Raw genomic sequence first — 25327 nt, 5'->3', positions numbered from 1 at the left:
CTGCTTAATCTGGCTTGTGCAATGCACTGCTTAATCTGGCTTGTGCAATGCAATGCAACTATAAATTTCCTTAATGGAAACGCAATTCGCATGGTAACACTTAAATGGTCAATTAACAAAATAAAAACTACTCAGTTACACAAACGAAACGTAGTGAATTTTTACGAATAATTTTTTTAACCTAAGTTGCAAATACAAGTGCTCATATGGTGGCAATTTCAGTATATTTCAATTTTAAAATATTTAGGCTTATTTAAGCATAAATTTAATGGCATAAGTTGCTGCTTTGTTTTTGGTTAGTTTTAGGTCCTATTTGAAAAAGAAAACATGTATTATGAAAATGTACGCTTTTTTGCACTTTTCGCAGAGGTTTCAATTTTTCTCAAAAACTACCCAGCCAATTTTCAAAAAAAAAATGGAGTCAATGGAAAAACCGGCTGTTCTTCTATGTGCCTGTATATTTAGATTGTCTCTTTTCATTTTACCTCACGTTCTACGGCCTTCGAAAGTTTCAGAAGTTAGATTTTAGTGGTACTTTTTTTTGAATTTTTTCATGTTCTCAAATGTTAAATGCACAAATCAGAGAAGAAGGTCTCAGTCGAAAGAAAAAAATATGGGATATCCCCTTCTCAAGTGGCTGTTACCTAAATTTGGTAGAAAAAGTTATGGCCTCAAACAAGCCCGTTTTTTTGACATTTTGCTTAATTTTTAAAACTTTTTGACTTTTCTCAAAAACTGCTCTGCCAAATTGGAGATTAAGGTCTGAACGGAGACAGAAAATCAGTTATGCGACATATACCTGCGGAAGCGCCTATGCCCTGCCTTTTGAAACAAAAATTATGGCCTTTGAAAATGTCCAATTTTCCCGTTTTGTGGAAAGTTACTCATTTCTTTTCAAAAACTAATGGAACCTGATCTGAACTACATTTTATTATTTCATATAAATTAGATATTTTACCACTGTAAAATATTTAATATTAACCAATCATAATCCATCTAACTAACAACCCACTTATTTGTAAGTGCTGAAATTACTTGTAATGTCAGCACCAGAGAGATTTGAATTTAACTTAGAAATTAGTTACCTCTCCTCGAGAACTTCAGTAGCCGATATAAAACCAGTATACTCTAGATCTATTGAGCCTAGCAGAGACTAGTAGATATAAGAGTAAGATTAGGATCGGTAATAGACTAAGAAGTTGCACGAATCTATCCGGCCGAAAATAAGATAGCGTGACGAACAGACGGTGTATCCTATCCGAAATTACTCTATGAGTTAACCAACTCGGTTATAACTCATCTGGTGCGACCATTAGTCTCGAACAAGACCTTAATAGCTTAGAATTAACCAAAAATAGATGAGAAATAGACAAAACATTTCCAAAATGTTACACGACAATAATTTAATTGAATGGTCTCTACGACTCAATAGATCAGAGCCGCTATTCCGTACAATACGAGAACTACCCGGTATTGGAAAAAGATCTCGGACAAGAGACGACATACGACTACATAGAAACTTGCCATTTAGTTTCATGGTCGTACGGCAAAAGCCAACAAAAACTTTTATATTTAGAGTTTTACTAGCAATGAATTTAGATTTTCATTTGCAAACATAAAAATTCTTGAAGAAAATTTTCAATGAATATTGCAGGCGCTAATTAAAGTTATTATTGTTCAATAACGATTGATAAAAACATCCCAAATCGTTCCCTTCAATTCTGCAGTACTATATAAAAATATTTGATAAAAATAATTTATTGAAAATAAAAAACAAAAATTAGTAGCATTACAATAAAATTGTTAGTAAATATAAATCATCTTGTTGTTCCAGCTTCATCACCTTAACATAACAGCAATCAGCAATCATAAATAAACTAATATCATCAATACTAAAACTTCATTAATTTTAAACATTTCACAAAAGTTTATCTTAAATCTTATATCTCTTAAACTTAATTCTGTTCAATATTAAATCAGATCATCAAGGCTTCCCTTGGATCTAATTTCTTTTTCTATTTTATAATTTTAATTCTGATCATCAAGGCTTATCCTTGGATCACAAAGAACAATTTTGTTCTCCCCCACCCACATATCAAGTGTCTAACGACCTCAAACGTCGATTCACTACCCAACCTTTTCAATAGACCCAGGACTAATAGAAAATTTTTCAAATACTAACCATTCAAAATAAGCTAAACAGTGAAGAACTTCGGTTATTCATCCTTCACTTGACCCCTCCTCTTATACGAACCAGGATAAATCTTAAACTTAGTAATTTTAATATAGTATCTAACGAACTACTTGCGTTCTAATTATACCTGAACCTTGTGGATCGATTTACTATTCTCCAACCCTTGAACACAATCACTACCCCTAAGTAAGATTAAGTAAGTTAACACCTTAGCTTATACTATTCACGAGAAAGTAAAGTCATTCTCCGGAATCGACACACTTTTCTCTCCAACCCTGAACAAAAAGACCCAGGTTAAGCTAACCAAAAAATCGTAATGACTAACAGTCTAGGAAATTAAAATCACTAAAAACAATTTTGCATCCATCATCCCAAACCTTATGTCATTGAAAAACCTAGGAAACAAACAAACAATCGTAATACACAACTGCGAATTAGACAATCAAAAATACGATCTTGTAATAACCCCACATACACAAACAGTTGAATACATTCACACAAAATGACAGATATTAAAAAGAACAATTTTAAGCAAACAAAGACAGATAACACGAAAAAAATTTTCAAAACATAGAAATGCATTCTCCGAATCAGAAGTCAGTAGTCTAGATGCACTATACAAAATAGAAGATTCAATAAGTAAAAATTATCCAACCCAGGATCCAATATATTTTTCCGATTCAGAAACATCTTCAATCTCATCGAAAAAAGGAAAGAACAGAATAAAAAAGAATCATAAACACAAACCAGTACATTTATACAATTGGAATCAACCAATTAGACATATTAATAAATACATATTAACAGTTGTCAAACGAAAAAATGAGCCACACTCAAAGTGACGAAAGTCCAGACGAAGAAGCAGTTTTTCCCTTTGTTATAAATTCACTAAATGATAGAGGACAGACAGGATTTTGCAAAAATTTACTCGTAAATTTGTTTAACCCAGGAATCAGTCCATGCAAATCAGAATTTCCAGATGTAAAAATCAAAAGACAAGTTATAGAACATTATTTAAAAGGAATATGTAACTTCACACAACAATACGGAATCTACACCATAGAAATCAGTACACCAAGAACACCAGATAGCAAATATGTTATTCAAACAGACGATATTGATTTAGAATTTTCAAATGTATTCACAGAATATATCAAAAGCATACAATATCACAACTCTCAAAGAGCAAACTCGATATTCACCAACGAAGTTTTTGCAATAATATATACTTATTTATCTATATTAGAAAGAACAGAAGCTCAAAGTACATCACCAGTCAATACATCAAAACACACAAAAGTAAGAAACGAAATCGCCGCATTCTCAACATTTTTAAACGCAATTCGTGAAAATTTTACAAATAATGATGTTTCACAAAATACTAAACATGATATACAAAAAATACTAGCATGGTTTATAATTGATTATTTCACACACAATATCGACTTAATTGAACAAGCAAGAAAAAAACTTTAGACCCCAAAGTACAAATGACGACACTGCCATTGCAGATCAATCAGATTACGTTTGGGACCCTGAATGGTCTCATCCAGCCTTTTTAAATTTTCCTGTAGACATCTCAAGTCAGGCAATAGAAACAATATCTCTTCACACAGATTATGTAAGAATAATACCATTAACAATCGATGCAACACCTTTAAATTATAAAACATTTTTACCCGACACACAAAATATTAGCTTGAATTCAACAGTAATACATCATGAAAACCTCATTGGAACTAGAAATCTTACACAACAAGATGTTCAGACACCATCACACTTCATAAATGAAGAAATAGTCCACACAACAGTCACAACTACACAACAAAGTATCTCACCAATACATCCAAATCTTGCAACACCAAAAAATAGAAATACAACATTACCACAAGTAACCTCACAATCAACCGTTAAACCCTCGATTGCTCCTAAGTATTCACATATGGATTACCAGACATATAGACCAATGACAAAACCGTCACGACCACGAAAAACGTTCACAAGAAGCAATTTTGCAGAATATAACTATAATTACACACATTCATCAAAACCAAACCAGCTTCATCGAAAAAATAATAACCACGTATGTTCTAACTATTGGAATCTCCCAAATACATCAACCAATTCAGGAAATTTTCAAAACAATTCACACCCTCCACAAGATCACAGTGAAAATTACCCATTTTTTCAACAAAATAAAAATAAACAACAAACACCTTATTATACGAATTATTTATCATCTGATGATGATGATTATTATCAACCAGATATTTTTGCACCATATACACAAGAATATCGGACACAAAGACCGCGACAATCTCAACCATCCCAAAATATGAAAATTGATCCACAAAACCCAACAGATATACAAAATCACCAACCAATGCATATACAAAATTCAATTAACACTTAATCTTTTCAACCTGTACAATCACAAAACCCAATGACTATGCATTCCTATCAACCAACCCAGATGCAAAATGAAATACCTTTACCATACTACCTACAACAACACGAAATAACAAAAAATCAGCTTACAAACTTCTCACAAATACCAAATGCCGCAGAATCACTACAAATGACGATGAATCCATACCTCATGGAAGGATCGTCAAAAACATCAAATAAACCATTAATGGTATTCACAGGAACAGATCCTGAATACTCAGTAGAAGATTACCTAAACGCAGTCACAGCAAATTTTGTTTTGAATATAGGACCCGAACCAATTAATACACCACTCCATCAAAATTGGATACATAGACGCACAGCGTTATACAAACAACACTAGATGGCGCAGCCCAAAAACGGTTTTCAGTATTGTCTATAGACATAAAATCAGATTGGAAAAGATTCACACAAGAATTTTCAAAAATGTTTGATTCTGAAAGAAACAAACAACATCAAAGAGTTTTGTGCAATGATTACCTTGTCGATTACCTAACGAAACAATTAAACAACTAGCAGTTCGAATCGAAACACTAGTTCGAAAAGCATATTCACCTAATACACACGATTACAAAAATACAAAAATGACAGAAATTTTAATGATGACCTTAACACCACAACTCAGAAAAATCGCTATCAAGAAAAGAGCATCTCATCTCTCCTCAATTCGAGAACCAGATTTAGATTTTAGAAAACTAGTAGATAAATTAGAACAAGCAGAAATCACAATGAAACTTGAAGAAACAGAGAATTTAAAACTACAGTATGTAAATCACATTGAAACAAATACAACACATATAAATAACATACAGGAATCAGATATAGATCTATCTGAAAAAATCACTGAAAAACTAAATATCTACGAAAAGAACCCGAATTATAAAGGTAAACCATCTTTCAAAAAATGGTGTAATTTTTGCCGACGATACGGACACAGTATCTCCGAATGTAGACAAAAACAACAAGACAATCAAAATAAACCTCAAAAGCAAAAAGAACCAAATAAGTCATTTTATCAATACATGAAAAAAGATCAAAACCTACCAAACAAAAATATACATAGTAATAATAGCTCCGTAAAACCACTTCCAAAACATTCAAATTATTCTAGGAATCAATCACCATATAATTCTAGTTATAGAGGTAGATCACCCGAACAAAGAAATTCACGAAACTTCTCACAAGACAGATATAATCGATCGAATAGTCGAAACAACTATCCACGATCAAATTCAAAGTCAACACAATTTGTTTCTGCATCCAGTTCCAATCAAATTCAAGGAATAGACACTATTCCAACAACAGATCACAAAATTCATCATATAATAGAAATAGACATTATTCAAACAATAGAAATAGAAGTTATTCAAATAATCGAAATCAAAATTATCCAAACAATAGATCACGAAACAACTCGTAAAATAGATCAAATTATCATAGATCAAATGATAACTATCAGAACAGATCAAGAAATAATTCACGAAATCTGAACTCAAGTTATAACAACCCAGTCACAAGTTATAACAAGAAATTATTCCCAGTCACCTCATAGGAATAATAACCGTTACCCCGATTCTCAACATCGATATAGAAGTAACACACCAAAGCATCAAAGACAAATCAATCAAGTACAATCAAACGAAGAAACAACTTCAGACCCCCCAGGTATTGATAATTCGGAAAGTAATGAATCACAATTAAACCACATAAATTGTGAATCAACAGATACTGAAAGTGATACAGATAATACAATGATAGTAAATATGATAACAGTCGAAAATGACTATGAACCTATCATATACGAACAACCCTTCAGATCACTTATATACGAAATACAATTAGAACTTTTGAATAATTATTATATGGGACCAACTAATCATAATACACAAGTTACTAAAGAACTAAACGAAATTAGTACTGTTATTAAACCTAATAGAAATAACGAAAATCAATGCTCAACTAATCATATTTATCAAAACGTTCAAAAAGAACAACCACGAGGAAAAATTTGGACAATCCCATTTCTCTTAGAAAGCCCAAAAATAAAAAATTTCAACCACCAGATCTTGAAATTGATTTTTTAATAGACTCAGGAGCAGAGTCAAATATCATTAACATCCCTACATGAAATGAAATCAGAACACTACATCCGAATCTAAAACCCCTCGAAACATCTAGTAAACTAGCAACAGCACAAGGATCAACATTAGTAAATTATGGAAAAATCCAATTGTCCCTTGTTCCCACAAGAACAATGGAACAAAACAAAATTTTGAACAAACCATTCAAACAAACATTTCATATTACTGATATTAAACACAATATCATTGGAATCCCATTCATCACAAAATATATACCCACAATAAACATCTTAAATAGTAAACTCCATATAAAAGATAAATATACAAGAGAGAAAAACACAGCCTTAACATTCTTTCAAAGATTAAACAAACAACCACCATTCTTCTCAAAATTCTACCCTATTTATAATCATGAACGAAAACACCTGAAAACGTTATCAGGAAACGTATATAATTTTTCAATAAAACAAGTTCACCAGTATGATAAAAGTCAAAATAGACAACAACTTTTCATGTCAGATTTCGAATTTAGACCCATTCACAAATTTTTCAAAATAACCATCTCATCTATAAAATATGTAAAAAACACAAATTCTGATTTTATTTCCTTACACGTGTATAATAATACACCAAATAGAATAACAATACCCTTAGGACTCTAAGGATATTGTGAAACAAATGCTACAACTTCACCTGTGAAAGGAATAGCATACAGAGTTAATAATATATTACAACTATTAGATATTTGCCAATCAACAATTTTTGATGAAGAATTGTCTATAAATAATATAATAAGCAATGAAAAAAGAAATACAGATTATTTCACAAAAACCACATATTTTAAACCAACATTCAACACAACAAATTATACAAAAGAACAACAAAAATTCTTAACAATGTTTAATTTTCAACATTCACAAATAACACAATGAATTTGATAAAGTAGCTTAACAACTAATAAAATATTCATCAGTTTACGCAACATAAAAATTTGACGTTGGAAAAATAAGCTCATCCTTACACCTTCCATTAAAACCTGACGCAGTTTTCAAAAAACAAAGAGCAAGCAGAGTACCAATTCACTTACACGACAAGGTCAAAAGATTACTTAATATTTTAGAACAATACGAAATTGTCTCACCAGTAAATAAGGAAGAACAACCAAAAGGTAACACATTTATAAACCCTGTTATCATCCTAGCAAGAGGTGAGTCACTAAAAATAGTTTTAGACGCTAGATATCTCAATTCACTAATTGATGAATCAGAATGTAATTGGCCTATAGAACCAATACAAGTTATTTTAACAAAGATCAATGGTAAATTCTTCACAACCGCAGATATGAATAGTGCTTACAACCAAATGCCACTAGATGAACAATCAAGACGATTAACACAATTTATAATTGGAAATCAACAAAATGAATTTAATCGATTATTCTATGGAATATCCATAGTACCAGCAGCTTTCTCAGCCTTCATGAGTATAATTTTTAGACCTTTAATACTCAAGAAAAATGCAATCACAAATTTAGATAATGTTTTCATACAATCACAAACTAAAGACGAAATGTTTACAGTTTTGGAACAATATCACAAAATACTTCAGAACCAAAAACTGAAAGCAGCCCCAGATAAATCACATTTCTTCTTAACACGCGTTAAATTTTTAGGACGTAATATTGAACGAAACACTATCACTCCATTAAAATCACGCATTGATGCAATACAAAAACTCCAACCACCAACAAATAAAAAGAAAATCCAAGAATTCCTTGGAATGTTGAATTTTTTAAGTAAATATGTTTACAAAATGCAATTATACTTAAGACCTTTTTATAACATCCTTAGACAACAAACTAATTTTGAATGGACCACTGAACATCAAACACGATTCGACGAAATTGAAAAACTTTTAACAGAACAAATCTCAAACACCATTCCAGATCCGAACCAACCATTTTACGCAATGTGCGATGCTTCAAATTTTGGCATCGGCGCAGCATTATTACAATCACATAGTGGAACAAATAAAATGAATCTTATATCAGCAAATCCACGATTATTTACACAAGCTGAGTTACGACTCTCCACTCTAATGAGAGGATGCACAGCTATAATATACACACTTACAGAATATGAATTTCTAATACTTGGATCAAAACACCCAACAATTCTATTTACAGATCATAAACCAATTATATTTCTTTTTACACAAAAGTCAAAACCAAATCATAGAGTTTATAGATTTCAATTAATCCTAATGAAATTTCCAAGTTTAAATATAGTTTGGACAGCAGGAAAAAACCTTGCATTACCAGATACATTAAGTAAAAATACACCACCAGAACTACTTACACGAAAAACTACAGTTGAAATACCAAAAAATATTAAAGTTTATCTCGCGAAAGATGAAACGTCACCCCAATTAGAATGCAAATATGCAGTAAAAACCGACATTGATCAATCACAAATAAATAATTTACAACATTTCCCACTGTACCTAGATTGCCAAAATAATCACTATGAAGTTGATTTATTGGGTACATCTACGTTTAAGCCAATTCCATACTCACATTGGATAAAAAATAACACTCAACAAAAGAAAATAAAACAACAACCACATAAAAAGACCTTTTCCCATAAATTGAAAAGGAGAATTTAACCGATAATATAAACTTATCAGGACCACAAATAAATGACTCAAAATACACGATAAATCAAGTTTTTATTCTCCACGACCCACTTGATACAATCCCCCTGTCAAAACTAGAAATTGAAAATATTTTTCTACCACCAACAGAAAAAATGACACTTGAACTTTTAAAGCGATACCAAAACCTTGACCCAGTTATAAGACAACTAAAATCATGGCACAAATACAAAACAAAACCAGCAAAAGCTGATACAACCATTTTAGGAAACAAAACACGCCTCCGATATTTTCGAAAATTTAACAACACAACAATAAACGAAAATACAGACCTTTTAGAATATCAATTAGATGATTCTAAAGTCCCCTGTCTTCCCTTAAGTATGATACTAATAGCGTTCAACATCTCCCATACGCAAAATACAAAAGGACACTCCGGATCAGAAAAGACATACTCGAATTTTACACAAAATTTTTATTTTCCAAACGCCCCAATTTGGATAAAAGTATTATACAATGATTGTATAATATGCCAATTAAACAAACCTTATCCAAATCAAACACAAATAGCACAAAAACAAGATTTTAAAGAACAAAGTTTATATTTCAACCATAGAATTTCATTCGACACAAAAGGACCAATTTCACCAACCTCTGAAGGAAATTCATACATTATGGTTATTGTTGATGCATTTACACACTATGTAGCACTCAATCCAGTACCACACTGTAATGCTTATTACGCTTACACAACAAACTACGAACATTGGATAGCTAATTTTGGACTACCCGAAATCTTAGTCACAGACAACGGTACAGAATTCATTAATAACGAAATCATTACACTATGCCACTTATATAACATTAAACATAAACCACGTACATCTCACGCACCTTGGACAAATGGATTAGTCGAAGGTATGAACCGTTCATTACAAGAAAATCTTAGATGTATCATAAATGGAAATGATACACGATACACAGAATGGTCAGCAGATGTAAAATTGTTTCCCTTATCATATAACTCGCAAATAATGACAACTTTAGGAATGTCGCCATATGAAATGGTTTTTATCCAAAAACCAATAATGTTCACAGCAAATGCCCACAAAAATGCACAAGGTTATTGCAAACCAAACAAAGATTCAATATGCTACAACCTACCATTACAAACACACGATGAAGATCATTTTCATCAACCACAAATTCTCAAATTAGGCTCTGGTACACATACCGAATAGAGACAAAAAACACAACGAAATCTACCAAAATGTAACAAAGAAATTGTTACAAAGGCAAAACATTAATAATCAAATTAAATCACGTTTTATGCCAGCCACAGATTTAAAAATCTAAACCTTTGTTTTAATACAAAATTTCAATACACAAAAAGGAATCTCCAAAAAATTACAACCACTTCGAAAAGGACCATACCAAATAATTGCTAAACCCACTGAAGTAAGATATAAACTCACAGATTCAACTAAAAAAGATATTGTTCAACATCGTAACAATTTATTACCTTACTAACCGAAAGAATACGCTTTGCGCGAATTAACCCAATTATATTCTTTCACCGGTTTAAAAATTATTCAAAACAATACACAAATAGAACAAAAAACAAATGTAATTGATGATAATCATCATAAACAAAGTCAAAAAGAAAACACAATTCATAAAAGCAGAAAAACACCAGATCCAAATAAATCTGAAAAAGAAAGAAAAAATAGGAAACTGATAGAAAAAATCTTGCCACAAGAACAAAAAGAAAAATCCGAACATAGAGAATCATTACGACTTAGAAAGCAACCACGAAAAAATTACAAGACATTCATACCGCAATCTAAAATATTAAAGAAAGTTGAATTTCAAAAATAAACTTTAACCTCTTTAAAAAGATAATAATTCGTACACTTCTCAATCATTTTAAACTTTCATATTTTCAAAATAACATGCTGAAACATACGCAACAATTCTAGTTCAAATTCAACCAATAGGATTCGCTCAGAACTGTCACCTTCGATGTCTCTAACAACAACCTACTAGCCGATAGATATTAATCTCCAGGCATATCTATAACTATAACTTTACAACCTCCAGGTCAAAAATAAGCAACTCGCTAAAACTTGACAACTAAAATAAATATCATGATAATATTACAACCCTCCCCTATCTAATGATGCAAAGATCAACAATATTTTCCCAACTTAGACCTCAAAAACCCTCCAACCAAAAATGGCAAATTAGCCTAAAGTAGAAAAAGACCATGATCATTTGGCCTAAAGTACAAATATTTCAAAAAAAAATATCCCAGATTACCCATCAAATAAAAATAAAGCAAAGAAGACATACCGAGCACCATAAAATAAGCCCCCAACAAATTTTTCAGGAAACTCAACCCACTTGTCAAAAAATCAATAAATAATCCGACCACACTTGAATTTCGCCCCAGAAGTTCAAAAAATATTCGACAAACAAATCATTTCTTAAATGCTTTTCTCCCTAACAGTCGCTACTCTAAAAAAAACCTATTTCTAAACTTTTTCACAAACTTTTTCATTCTCTTTAAACTTTTAATAACATTTTTTCTTGAAACTTTTGAAGCTTTTACAGTTCTTTTAATAATTTTTTGTAACATATTTTTAATTTTCTACGTCCTATTTGCAATATATTTACAATTTTCACAACTCATTGACCACATTTACAGGTACGATAACTTAAAGTCTATTTAAATGATACGAACAATTTTTAGTAGAACAGATATTTTTTTATTATTAATAATTTTCATAACATTTTTATCATCCCTAATTATGACAATGTGCAAATGTGTAAAGAAAGCGATAGTCACATTCGCCTTAGCAACAATCCTTTTAATTCTATTCATCGAAGAATATTATAATAAACATAAATCTTCCCACTGAAAAATATATCCATTGGACACACTTCCAAAATTGCTAACCAACCACCACCAAAGCAGTCTTCACCGACATCTCCCCAAGAAAACCCAACAACACCTACAACTACCCAAAACCCCCAAACATCCACACGTATTTCATTTCAAGATAACCCGTACACTTTTGAACAACATGCCCGCTTATCTGAACCACTAGAACCAGTTCAACGACAAGCATCACTAAGTGAACCAACATATAACTTGTACCCTACATTACAACAAGATTTAAATCGAGTTAGACATATTAGTCAAAATCAAAATACAATTGAAGTCAATAGACATATTATACACCCAAGACGAAATAGAAATATTCAAACTCCTTGAGTTACTTTTAGCATTCCTCAATCACCAACACCATCAAGTTCAGAAACCTCTAGTATAACAATACCAGACACCCCTACACTTACATCACAGCAAAGTACACCTAATATTCGCTCAGACTATCTAGGATCAACACCAACATCCGCACAAATGCGTGAAAATCCTTTTAACCCCCCAAACACCAGCTAACGACTACCTTATTGGGCAACACAATCTTATCCGCAAGGAGAACCAAATTTAGTAAACGACCCAATAGATACCTCATCAGTTACAACAATATCATACTTACCAGAAACATTATCACTCCCCTCAACACCATCAATAAGTCAAATATTACCATCATTTTTCCCTTTAAATTCTCCAAATAATCTTGACGCTCGATATAGAGAACAAACAACAAATATACCCCTACGATTAGATTGGAATACATTCGTACCACCTCCCCCACTATTCGGACAAAACATAACGAAAGCCACCGACTTCACAGCTGGGCACTTAATAGATTACAATATAGACAAGATATCCACGAAGATATCCGAAAACACAACGTTCAAATATTACAACAAAACAGTCTTCAATTAAAGTTCGAAATAACAGTCAAAATTAATAATATTGTACAACACCACTACCCATTAAGTCCACCAAATACCACAGCTCAAACTCTTTCACCACCTTTTATAACAACTGAAGTAATATATAAATACGATAGATATACAAAAAACACAATTGGATATATAACATTCTATAACCCGTATTCCGGATTATCATACACATGTATGTTTTAAAGGTGTTAACATTTCAACACCTTCTTTTTCTAATTTTTTCCGAACAAAATACAAATCCATCTCCTCGCGCAGGACCCCAAGATTTATAAGTAACACATTATGATTGTGAAGAAAACGAACAAAAAAAATTACGTAAATATGCAATCAATCAAGTAACACAATACAAAACAGAACCACAAGCTATAGAAACTACAAATTAATGGCAACATTATATTCAAAAGCCCGAGCAACGACAATCACAGGATATAAATTTACAGCAACATTTTCCGAAAAGAAAGTACATTGTTCACAAGTTTCCAACGGAAATAAAAACCGACTTGATCACGAATCATTTTATCAAAGCAATATAGAAAGACTTTTACATCTTAACCCCAATGATTTGAAAAATGAACTACTCAGATTGAACATAACAAAAAATAAACACTCAGACATGCAAATAGTTAATTTCAAAGTCTTTGCAGATTCTGTACACCAAGCAGAACTTGAACGATATCAAGGACATATTAAACTAGACGAAAAATATCCATACAACGGCGCACACGGAAGATTAACTTATGATATACACGATAAACACTGGATACCACAAATTGGTATAAATAACCCATCGAACTGCAAAGCAGACACAAAAAATAAAGGATATCAAGAAATAATGTTTTTCGATTGGAAAATACACCTCGAAAAAATTCAACTCACACGAGATTTATCTGACAACACAATGATCTATCAAGGAATTAGATTACCCTGTAAAAACGATCAAGGCTATTGTGACCCTACAACACGAACACAAGCAACAATTGTTTGGTTCCCCGAAGATACATGTACAACATTTCAAGTAGCAAAAATACACGCTCGAATGATAAAATTTCACGAAAAATATTTCATACAATCAATCCCATATGAACAAGTAAATCCATCACGAAAACGAAGTAATGATTTTCGAAACATCCATAATATAGAAAATAAATTAACCCGTTTTCAAATATATCAAGAAACAGAACTAGCATGCAAATACAGAAATCCACTTCACAAAACACAATATTCTGAAATCTTAGTTGAATACGAAAAAGGTTTCGACATGACCACTGGAAAAGTAAAAATTGACCCTTATGCCACAAGTCATCCTCTAAACGAACGAACACCATATATACCAGTCAATTTTCAAAAAAGTAATGGTCAACCTGGTGGACATCTAAAGCCCCATGACACTAGAAGCACACGTTTACAAGAATTATCACTAATGAATAGTACATATTTCGGTAATATCCACTACGATATTCACTTAGATATGAAATTAGACTACACAATTAGTAGAGTTTTTCAAGAAATGTCACTCTCCGAATTAGAAACACTTCATCAATTGTGCGAATTAGAAAGAACACAAATTTTACAATCACTAGCATTAGCAGTATTAAAAATACCCTACGCAGGATATTTATTATCAGGAAATAGATCAAATTTTCTTGACGTTGAAGGAAACCTATTATGGTTTTATACTTGCACTAAAAAAGTATCACCCTTATATGTTTTCGAAGATAAACGTTATTATAAAAGAATCCCCATATTCTACAAAAATAAAGTACATTTTGTCGATACACTTTCAAGACGAACATATTTTTGGGATACCGCAGTTCCATGTGGATCAGAAAACAGCCACAATGTCGTACAATTGAACCCTGACGAAGATAATCTACTCACACCATATCCTACATTAATGCAACCACTAAAAAAGTTTTCGCCCGAAAGCATCCGAGCTATTCCCCGCAACCCCAACATTGATTTACAATCAATTGGTATATAATCTAAATCCGACATATAACATCACATTAGAACACAGCTATTTCAAGAATTACTCACACAAATGGATACAATACAACTACAATCAATCGACCAAAATTAAAGAAAACTTGCCGAAACCGCAGGATTCGCAGACATTTATACACAAGACTACAGCGGATATTTTAAGGATATTAAAGATTACATATTTAAACGTTGAAAAATTCAGACCCCAAGATATTTCACCTATAGATATTTTTAGTTTTGTAAAACTGAAAAACGAAATTCTCGCCTTTCTAGGATGGCCCTATTACATCTTACGAAGATTGACTATTTTATACGCTATGTTTAATTTTATAGTATTTCTTTTCTCACTATTAAAAGGAATCTATAACACATGTGCTATACACACACAAGTAAACCGCCAAGCAAGCTTAGCACGTATATTTTTGCGGGATTTTTTGGAATATTTTCATCATCAATAAATAAAATACTTTTAGACGCACAAATGAAAGAAAATAACACAAAATTAGCCACAAGACCGAATACATACGACGAAGAACATAATAATATAGACACAGCACCACAAGTACCAGCCCTACCACAAAACCATCCATTTTCATTAGTTCCCCGAAATTTCCGAAACTTAGCAATCACCAATAATCCAAATTTCAGAAATACAGCACAACGCCCCATTCAACACATAACGACAAATCATTCACAAAATGATAATACATATGAACAAATTATTGAACAACCCCATACCACCACTTTTCAGTCTCAACATAATCATTTTTTTAGCCCACGCTGAGCCGACAAATTGGAGCCCTCCATCGCTCAAATTCCCACCCAGCCAACCTCCAAATCCAATCCCATTTATTCCACTTTTCGCTTTCCCACCACCCGATTTTCCAGTTATTAATATACCATCTAGCACGAATTCAGACACTAACTCAGTTTTTTATACCATATCACAATTTAACAACTCCGACATCGAAACTCCCGACGAATTTGCAAACTTCGAACCATCTCCCTCTACCTATACCCAGACCAACCCATCAGTTTTTTCGCAACCCCCCTTTCAACCCATCCAAACCAGTCATCCACTCCAATCCATTTCTACTCCCTCTTATGCTTCCCAAGTAACCCCAACCTATTCCCCATTCACCTCTGAAAGATCAAATAATAACTCCCCAGATACTGTCCAAATCTCCGAAGAGCTCGATAATTTTATTACGTTACAACAACAATTAACATACCCCCATACTCTTAACATCCACCAATTGTCATCCACAGCAACATCATCAACTACATCAACGCCCACACCGCTATCAGATAACACTCCATCATAAGCTCAATCATCCACATCTACTGAAACATCCACTAACCTTAACCGAGCTTACCGCACTTTTAAACGAAAATTCCCACATCACCCATTCACAACCAAACCCGGAACAGCCAAAGAGTATATCAACCACCCAGAACACACAAATACAAAGAACTTCCTTCAAATAACCTTACCCTCGTTTCCACAGTACACTTTAAATACATCTACCATCACTACTAATGACACCAGAAATTTTGTTGATGAGCACGTTTTAATGCCAACACTTCCTTGGACAGCGTATTACCACTATACTAACCCTCTTTCTATACCACTCAATAATACACATGAAGATAATGAAAGAAGCAAAACTCTATTATACAGACTCACAACACTACTAACACCTCGAAAATTTACATATGTTGGATTTAATAAGTTACTTAAAATATTCACCGCACCCCGAGCTAACGATTTCTCCATTGAATACTACGACAACAACATCATACGCCCTAACCAAGTTCAATTTCTTGATGAAGATCCTTTTGCAAACCCACAACTAACTGAAAAATTTTTTATTAAAACACCATATCTTCTTACTCTTAATTTTTTTGATAAAAGCACGATCATATAGTTTCTGAAGCACTGATTGACATGCAAGCAAACGAAAGCTTCTATGATATATTTCAGTTATTTTCACTAACCTTTCACTTTCTTTCACCACAAAAACGCGATTTGCACTGTTCCCATGACATAATGTTACGCACTAAACAAACACATACTTATACATATTATCGTTTTATAAAAAACCATTTTGACTTACACCATCACGACAACCCCACCATCGTTTTCAATTCATTAACTCGAAATACACATCACCATTTTTTCTTAATTTTACATATTGCTTTAAAATTACTAACCTCCACGGCATCCTCCGTAACTATGACCCCATTACCCAAATGTATATATTATGTCCCCTCACGAAGACCTTCAATGATGAAGAATCAAGACCCTTCATTATCCCGCATGAGTTCATCCAACCTATTGAAATTCCCATACTAGAATTCATTCATAATACTAAATATAATCACAAAATTTACAACTTAATACAAAACACACCTCATGAGTTCGCAGTAGGCACCGAAGAACTAAACACCATCAAAGCACTTCAATTGCTTTGGCCACTGCTTCAAACTAAAAACGTCATTCGCATAATAGCCAAATTATTAACAACATCCGATTTGATTCTCGATATCTTCCCCCATGGCTTTTTTCCCGATGACTAAGGTAAGTATAATTCAAATAAATTTAACTAATAATTCAAATTGTACTAGCCATTCTTTATAAATGTTTCAATTCTCTTTTTAGTCTTCTTACTACCATCATCTACAAAAACAGAAAAAGAAATAAAAATACAAACTTGTTAAATTAGAATACAAAACTAGTAATTTCTTTTGCTAAAACTTATTTGCTAAAACTATTTTGCTATACTAAATTTTTCGCACCAAATAAAGTAGTAAAATTCATACCCAATGTAGTAATTTTATTTATAAATTATTTCCCCAAGAAGCAGTAAAATTCAAATACGATGAAAATTTATAAATTAAAATTTCCCCAAATGTAGTAAATTTCAAATTTCAAGCAATAAATTCATAAAATGAGAAAGCAGTACTAACCTTTTCAATGTTTTCATTCATTCGCACAAGAATTCTATCCATACTCGCACAGCTCGCCCACGAAGTTTTGTTTGAAATAATGATTTTATGTTTCAAGCTTTCACTAACAATAACTCAAACAACCGATAACAAGTTTCCAACTTTTGCTTAACCCGGTTGGAATGGAGTTATACACTACGCTAAACTAACCAATGCAGCTTACTAAATACCATAACTCATCAAAATAACAGCATGACTAAGAAAAGACAACCAACGGTACCCAAACCGGATTAACCCAGTTTAAAACTGGATAATTTATTCTTTTGAAGACTATTACAAAGTCTAAGAAAGAAATAATAAAACACAAAAAAGTCGAAAGACAAACCCAGACCAAAAACAATTTGTTTTTTGAAAAAAGGACACAACCAAAAGTAACATAGGAAAGACCAGAAAAAACCAACATAAAAGGTTATCACAAAACAGGACCCCTCAAAGAAACAGCACGAAATCATACTCCCACTCCTGGCCTAACCCACCAGAGAGGACGTCCTGAGCATGCTTATAGCCGGCCTAACCCACCGCGCTACACTCACGCTTTGTGACCACACTTCTATTTTTAATAAGAGGTACTCAAGGGTGAGTAACTCTTCAAAATAACTGAACTAAAATAAGACGCTTTTGCGAAAAACGCTAACTAGAATCATGACTAAAAACCAAATTAACAAAAATCTATAAAATGTAATTTATAATATGCAGTACATAGATCATACACAACAACAAAGACGAACATCCAAAGACTAGACGATCACATCACACTTGAACAAAAGAATGGCTAAAAAGACAATCGACATGCCGTCCACAATCACGACTCAAATTGAACCTGAGCAATGACCACCTCGATGCTCAAGTATACGTATCGATCCGAGTTACAAGGCATTCCTTCCAAACACGATTTTCACGCCATTCCCAAACGAGGCTGAACACAAGACAGTTCTCCACTTATACAGAAAAACCTGACATAGCAAACCATTTTGAAATCGGATTGATTTCATTGGTGATCGCATTCGTTGTCGAACGACAAGACGATAACTTCATGTCCATCATTCCAGCGTTCTGGAACGTTTCTCTTGAAGGAGAAACCGGACAAGAAATTTTATGTTCGCCAAATACCAACGTTCATCATCCATCCTTCAATTGCAGAAGAAAAGAGATAAAACTCAAAAACTCTGTAAACCCTGGATGGGTGGAACCTGATCTAAACTACATTTTATTATTTCATATAAATTAGATATTTTACCACTGTAAAGTATTTAATATTAACCAATCATAATCCATCTAACTAACAACCCACTTATTTGTAAGTGCTGAAATTACTTGTAATTTCAGCACCAGAGAGATTTGAATTTAACTTAGAGATTAGTTACCTCTCCTCGAGAACTTCAGCAGCCGCAATAAAACCAGTATACTTTAGATCTATTAAGCCTAGCAGAGACTAGTTAAACACCCTGAGACTAGTAGATATAAGAGTAAGATTAGGATCGGTGTTAGACTAAGAAGTTGCACGAATCTAGCTGGCCGAAAATAAGATTGCGTGACGAGCAGACGGTGTACCCTATCCGAAATCACTCTATGAGTTATACGCCTCATAACTAACTCACTAACCTGTTGATACTGTGGTTGATCGTTCATTAAAACTAACATGGCGCTTGGCTTTTCCCTGCTTTATCTGTTTTACCCTGTTTTTTTTATACAAAGCTGTTATGGTTTTCAGAAAAACTTCTTTTTTAAATGTTTACCTTTTTCAAAGAAATTTCGTCACTATTCTCGAAAACTACTTGCTAAATCTGATATTAAAGTCCATTATTTCAAATATTGAAAATTACGCTTTTAAATTTGTATTGGTTTTCTTCAAAAGTCGTTTTTTCGGTGTTTTTGGCTTCATTGACTTTTTTTGCTGGTGACTGTTTTATTTTAATACAGGTGAAATTGATTTTTGGTATTAATTTATTGTTGTACTAAGCTAGTTTTCATATTTGAGAACCCGCTGTACACATTCAACCAATTAAGTGGTACCATCTGTTATTTTGTAACAGGCCTGCTATGGAAATAGACGCCGGATACTCCTAGCGAATGATGACTTCTCGCCCGATGCCAGAAAGTTAGCAGACGAGTGCTGCCTACCATTGTTGCGCGTGGAGTGGCTATTGGATTCAATTAGCCGAAGCGAGTTGCTTTCACGCAAGGATTATTGTATTTATAGTGAGAAAAAAAGCAAATCAGATTTGGACACTACAATTCTTTCAGTCTGAATAGACAAAATTACTTACCAATACTCAAAACAATTGATGAAATTGAAAATTATTTGTTTCTTTGTTTGAGGTAAAAGTTATTACTTTTCAATTGAAAAGTTTTTGTTTCTTGTTTGTTCGGTGTAAAAGTTATTACTTTTAGAATTTGTTTGTTTGATGTAAAAGTTCTTACTTTCAGAATTTGTTTGTTTGATGTAAAAGTTCTTACTTTCAGAATTTGTTTGTTTGATGTAAAAGTTCTTACTTTCAGAATTTGTTTGTTTGATGTAAAAGTTCTTACTTTCATAATTTGTTTGTTTGATGTAAAAGTTATTACTTTTAAATTGAGAAGTTTCGAATTGGTTTTTCATCTGAACAATCAAAAAAACTTAAAAATAATTAATTAGGCTAATGGTCTTTCTTTTTTATGTGTTCGTTGAAAAGAGGCTATGGAGCTCAATATGAGTCTTATTTATTAAGTGTTAAGGAACGATATCATAATAAAGAATTAACGATACTAACGAAATTATTTAGCTTGTTGTTTTCCCTCTTATTAAGGTTTTCATGGCAGTTTGGTTTTTGTGAGGTTCACTTGTTCACATCAAGTTCAGTTATTAAATTTGAGGCAAATTAGGCTTCCATTAACAAAAGTGTGAATTGTGGGAGAAATCGTGCATAATTTTAAATTAGAAATAGTAGGTTTAATTTTTTAACGCGCTTTGAATTTTTTTTATTTTATAGTTTTCTCGAAATGCGCTGAAGTATTGAAAAGCAAAGCGAATTTTACCTAAAAAGGAGGTAATTTTTTGCTGGTTTTCTCGAAAAATTTAACTTTCGTTTTCTCAAACTTATGTGATACCAAAATTATCACATGTAGTTATGTAAGTAAAGAGTTATGAAAACATAATGCAAAAACAGTCAGGAAACCGCAAAAAACTATCTGTCACTTGATTACTTTCAATAATGATAATCATAATAATAATAAACAAAATTTGTTTTCTGAAAAAATGCTCTTGATATTTTTATGATATTTAAGGAACGTACAGGTAAAGAGTCGAGAAAGTTATGACCAAAGCTTTTTAAAAAAAAATCATGTAATTTGCTACTTGATACTTCGCAAATGCTTGAAATTATTGCCCTTGCGATAAGATCTTATATTGAAGAAGAAGAATGTTTGTACTATAACACTCTGCTTCACAAGTGCAATTAAGACTTTTAGCATTTTGTGCGATCCATAAGTGAGCATTAAACAAATGTTTCCGTTGAAACTACTCAAAAACTAGTTCACCAAGCCAATAAAAGGTAGAAAGAAATCCTTAGAGCAGAATTAAAATTTAATAAGGTGAGAGTCAAAATTCGAAGTGAGTCTTTAATTTTGCGCATAAAGTTCGAGTCAAAAATCCCATAGAACATCATGAAGTTTCTCAAAATTTAATTGTTTAAATAATATACTTTTATGCTTCATATTCAAATGCTGAACTCAATTTTTTTTGCGATGCTATAATGTTTATACTTTTGTTTTTCTGATTTTTGTTTTGTGTTTAATGGAATGTTAGTCTTGTAAATAATATTACACTCAGTTTGTTGGGTATTCAATCAGTGTTTTTTGTGTTCACGTAACATTCTTTGTTTCGAAATTTGTTTTTTTTATTAACATTTTCACCAGAAGTACTGGAAAACCTTCATTAACACCGATTTTGCTGGTACGGGTTGATTATATTTCATTAAATTTATATCAGGTGCATTTATCAAATCTTTTAAATATGTTCCAGGATTGATTCAATTTGATTATTATAGGCCTAAGCTACAAAATCCAGGCGCAATTTTATGATTATTTATAACTAAATGTCAAAAAACCTCAATGTTAAAATGAAGATTCAATTTTTGAAACAGATACATGTTTGACGACAGAGAAATTTGAACATTATAATCAAAATAAGTTTAACCAGTATTGAATTCAGACGAACTTTCCTTTACAATTTGATTATATTCAATCAAAGTTGTCGAAACGTCTTAAAAACGGCAGACTCCAAATTAAGGGGCATTGCAATTATCAGCTACACACAAAACAGCATGAAATTTCAAATTTATGTAAAAATGCCATAATCGAAATTCTTCTCAAATTGTAAATCATTCCTTCATTTTTAGTTGCGCTATGACTTCGTTACTCTGTTTGTAAATCCTTTTCTGTTTCAATTGATTAGGAATCCATATCTGGCCCGGTTGTGGAGTTTGCACCTAATTAAACAATTATTGATGTAACTTTCAAACCTTTTTACTTCATGAAATCTAAGCGTTTAAACGCAGAGTTTCACGAAGAGTGAAAACCAAATAATACGATCAAGTTATCATGAAGGTTAATATACTTAACACAAATGTAGAAAAAAACCTGCATAAATATATTCCTTCTGAGCATCGGCAAGAGCAGTTGCGGGCTCCAATGAAGATACATGAAGTGTAAAATTCATTGTAGTGACACCCTCTTCATTCAAATCAGGTTTTAGCCGGCCCTTCAATCTGAAGCCTTGACCATCATTGATCAGCTCACATAGCTCTAGTGTCTAATCATAGAGTTATATTTGTTTTAAAAAACGGCATGAATTTTTGTGTACAATCTTAATAGTCTCAAATGAAAGTTGCATTTTCTTAAAATGATAATTGACAGGTTATCGACTCTAGTCAAAATAATAAACCACATTAAATATCAAGCTGCTAACATTATCTTCCATTAATGGAGTGTCGATGCCGAAATCCGAAAGTGGCAGGCTCAGTATATGCGGCAGAACAAAGAACTGTTTTTATTTTTGACGAAAACACGACATCATCTCTCGACGTGTCGTTAAATTCCTCGCAGCTGAACACAAATTCTATTACCCAATGGTTTTTTGAGTCTGCGGCAACACAAGGTTATGATGCTCTTTCGCTTTGACTGTCGCAGAAACGGCCTTTACATACTGAATCTATCGAAGCAGAGTGCATTTTGTTGGTGGTGAAATTGAAAAATGCATTGTGAGGTTTTTCCATGTTACATGGTGGCAGAATATTTATGGGCGCAACATCTTCAGCAAACGGAATCAGAGGGTTTTTCGAAGATACCACCGTGTTGTCACCGATAAAATTCATTAACTGAGGGTTAACCAAGTATACCCCATGGCCAGGATGGAGATGATCAGAATAACGCAGCAGCATTTTGCTTTCCTGAGCATTTTGTGTGAAGATTAAAACCACATGCTGCGATCCATTAACTCCTAGTACAATGAACCTATCACAGGAGGGCATATCTTTCAGCGAAGATCCACTCCTGTTTCGAATAATCGTCCAAGCTTTCATTTTCTTTACTTGGACGCATGCAGATGAGTTGTTTTAATATAGAATCGCTTTGATTTGCGGTCATCTACGGCACTTAATCGTGAAAAATTGATTTCATCATAACTTGCCATAGTAAGATTTTGGGCGTCTTGAACGTTCATTTGTGGTTTGAAATGACTCATTGTGCTCTATAAAATCAGTATAAAGTCGTTCTCAAAAACTTCACGCTTGTAAAAAATATCAGTTAACTTCGTTAAAAAGCGAGTCATAACCTAGTTGCTAGTCTGAGTAAACTTTTATCAAAAACTCTTCAAATATGAAATCGTTGTTTTGATAAAACACTTTTGATTCCTTTTTTTAAACCTACATTCAACGCTAATCAAACTCGTAAAATCATAAATTAGAATTTTATTCAGATTTATGAACACAAACAAAAAACGTTTGGTTTAAGAAAATTATATATAGGAAACATACTATGAAAGTGATAATCAGAATATCAACAAGCATATGGCTCGCATTTTCTCTTCGCGAAAATGCTCGCCCCGTTTTTTCGAAAAAAAAAACTTAAGAAAAACTTTATCAAGTAAACTGGAACTAAGTGATAGTCAATGGCAATTTTTATTAAAAGCATGAACTTACAGAGCTTATTGCATTGAAATATTGAATTAAAAGAAAACTTCAAATTTTATACAGAAAATGATTTTTCAATATATATGAATAACACGAAACATTGATCTGAATAACTGAGTCTAAGCGTTGCACGCAGAGTTCAGCCAAAACCAGACTAACTTGATCCATATGGTATGAATCCGCAATCTAACAATTTTAGATCTTTTACAACAAAAGAAAATAGTAAAATGTTTCACCACTGTTAAGCAAAACAAATTTTACAAAGCTCGTTTTGTTGATATATGAATCAAGAGTATAAATCAAATTCTGTAGATAATATGCCTTTATAATCATTTAACATTAAGCAATCACTTAATATTTCCAGCTCGAAGGACTGAATCTAAGCGTTGCACTCAGAGTTCAGTCGAAGGAGCTTAATCGGCTGTATCTGTTATGTTGCCACATACAATCATTTTCAGGTGATGAAATTCACATAGAGCATCATGGCACTTTTGTTTGAATAGAGTGTAGTCTAGTTCTCTCTCCTTCACTTGGATGCCCTTCATAAGGTGAAAGACGTGTTCCCCTTCAGCATAGCTTTTAAAGCACCAAAAAAAGAAACCGACGGCCCATGGTTGATTACTGTACAAATACATGGATTGAACTTCAGAGGAGTTAAGTGTTCTTAACTGTTCAGACAAACTTTTATCCGTATGCGATGCAAGTGGAAGAACAAAGTGCTCCGCCGTCTCTGGGCGGTGTGGCAGTAGGGGCATGTGTCCGTCTCCTCTCGTCCGTAACGGAAGAGGGTGTCTTGAAGTTGAGGGGGTCTGTTTACACGCAGTTGGAACAGGGTGACATCCTCCTCTCTCGATCTGTTGACGGAACGGGGGAGCGTCTCTCCTCCCATAGCGCGGGCGTGGAACTGATTGCCGTTC

The 25327-nt window shown here is 32.8% G+C and overlaps 1 protein-coding gene across 1 annotated transcript in view; it reads left to right on the top strand.

Moving 5' to 3' along the window:
- LOC134848471 (uncharacterized) overlaps nt 1-20507 on the top strand; it is a 28817-nt gene extending 8310 nt beyond the window's left edge. The window contains exon 5 of the mRNA XM_063865937.1: nt 20277-20507. Within this exon, the coding sequence (XP_063722007.1) occupies nt 20277-20310 (34 nt within the window). The 3' untranslated portion in view covers nt 20311-20507. The remainder of the gene's footprint in view (nt 1-20276) is intronic.
- Nucleotides 20508-25327: the final 4820 nt, after the last annotated feature.

Source organism: Symsagittifera roscoffensis, chromosome 6 (genome assembly GCF_963678635.1).
Source record: "Symsagittifera roscoffensis chromosome 6, txSymRosc1.1, whole genome shotgun sequence".
NCBI lineage: Eukaryota > Metazoa > Xenacoelomorpha > Acoela > Convolutidae > Symsagittifera > Symsagittifera roscoffensis.
Note: the sequence above shows the minus strand (reverse complement) of the source record. Positions and strands in the feature narration are given on the sequence as shown.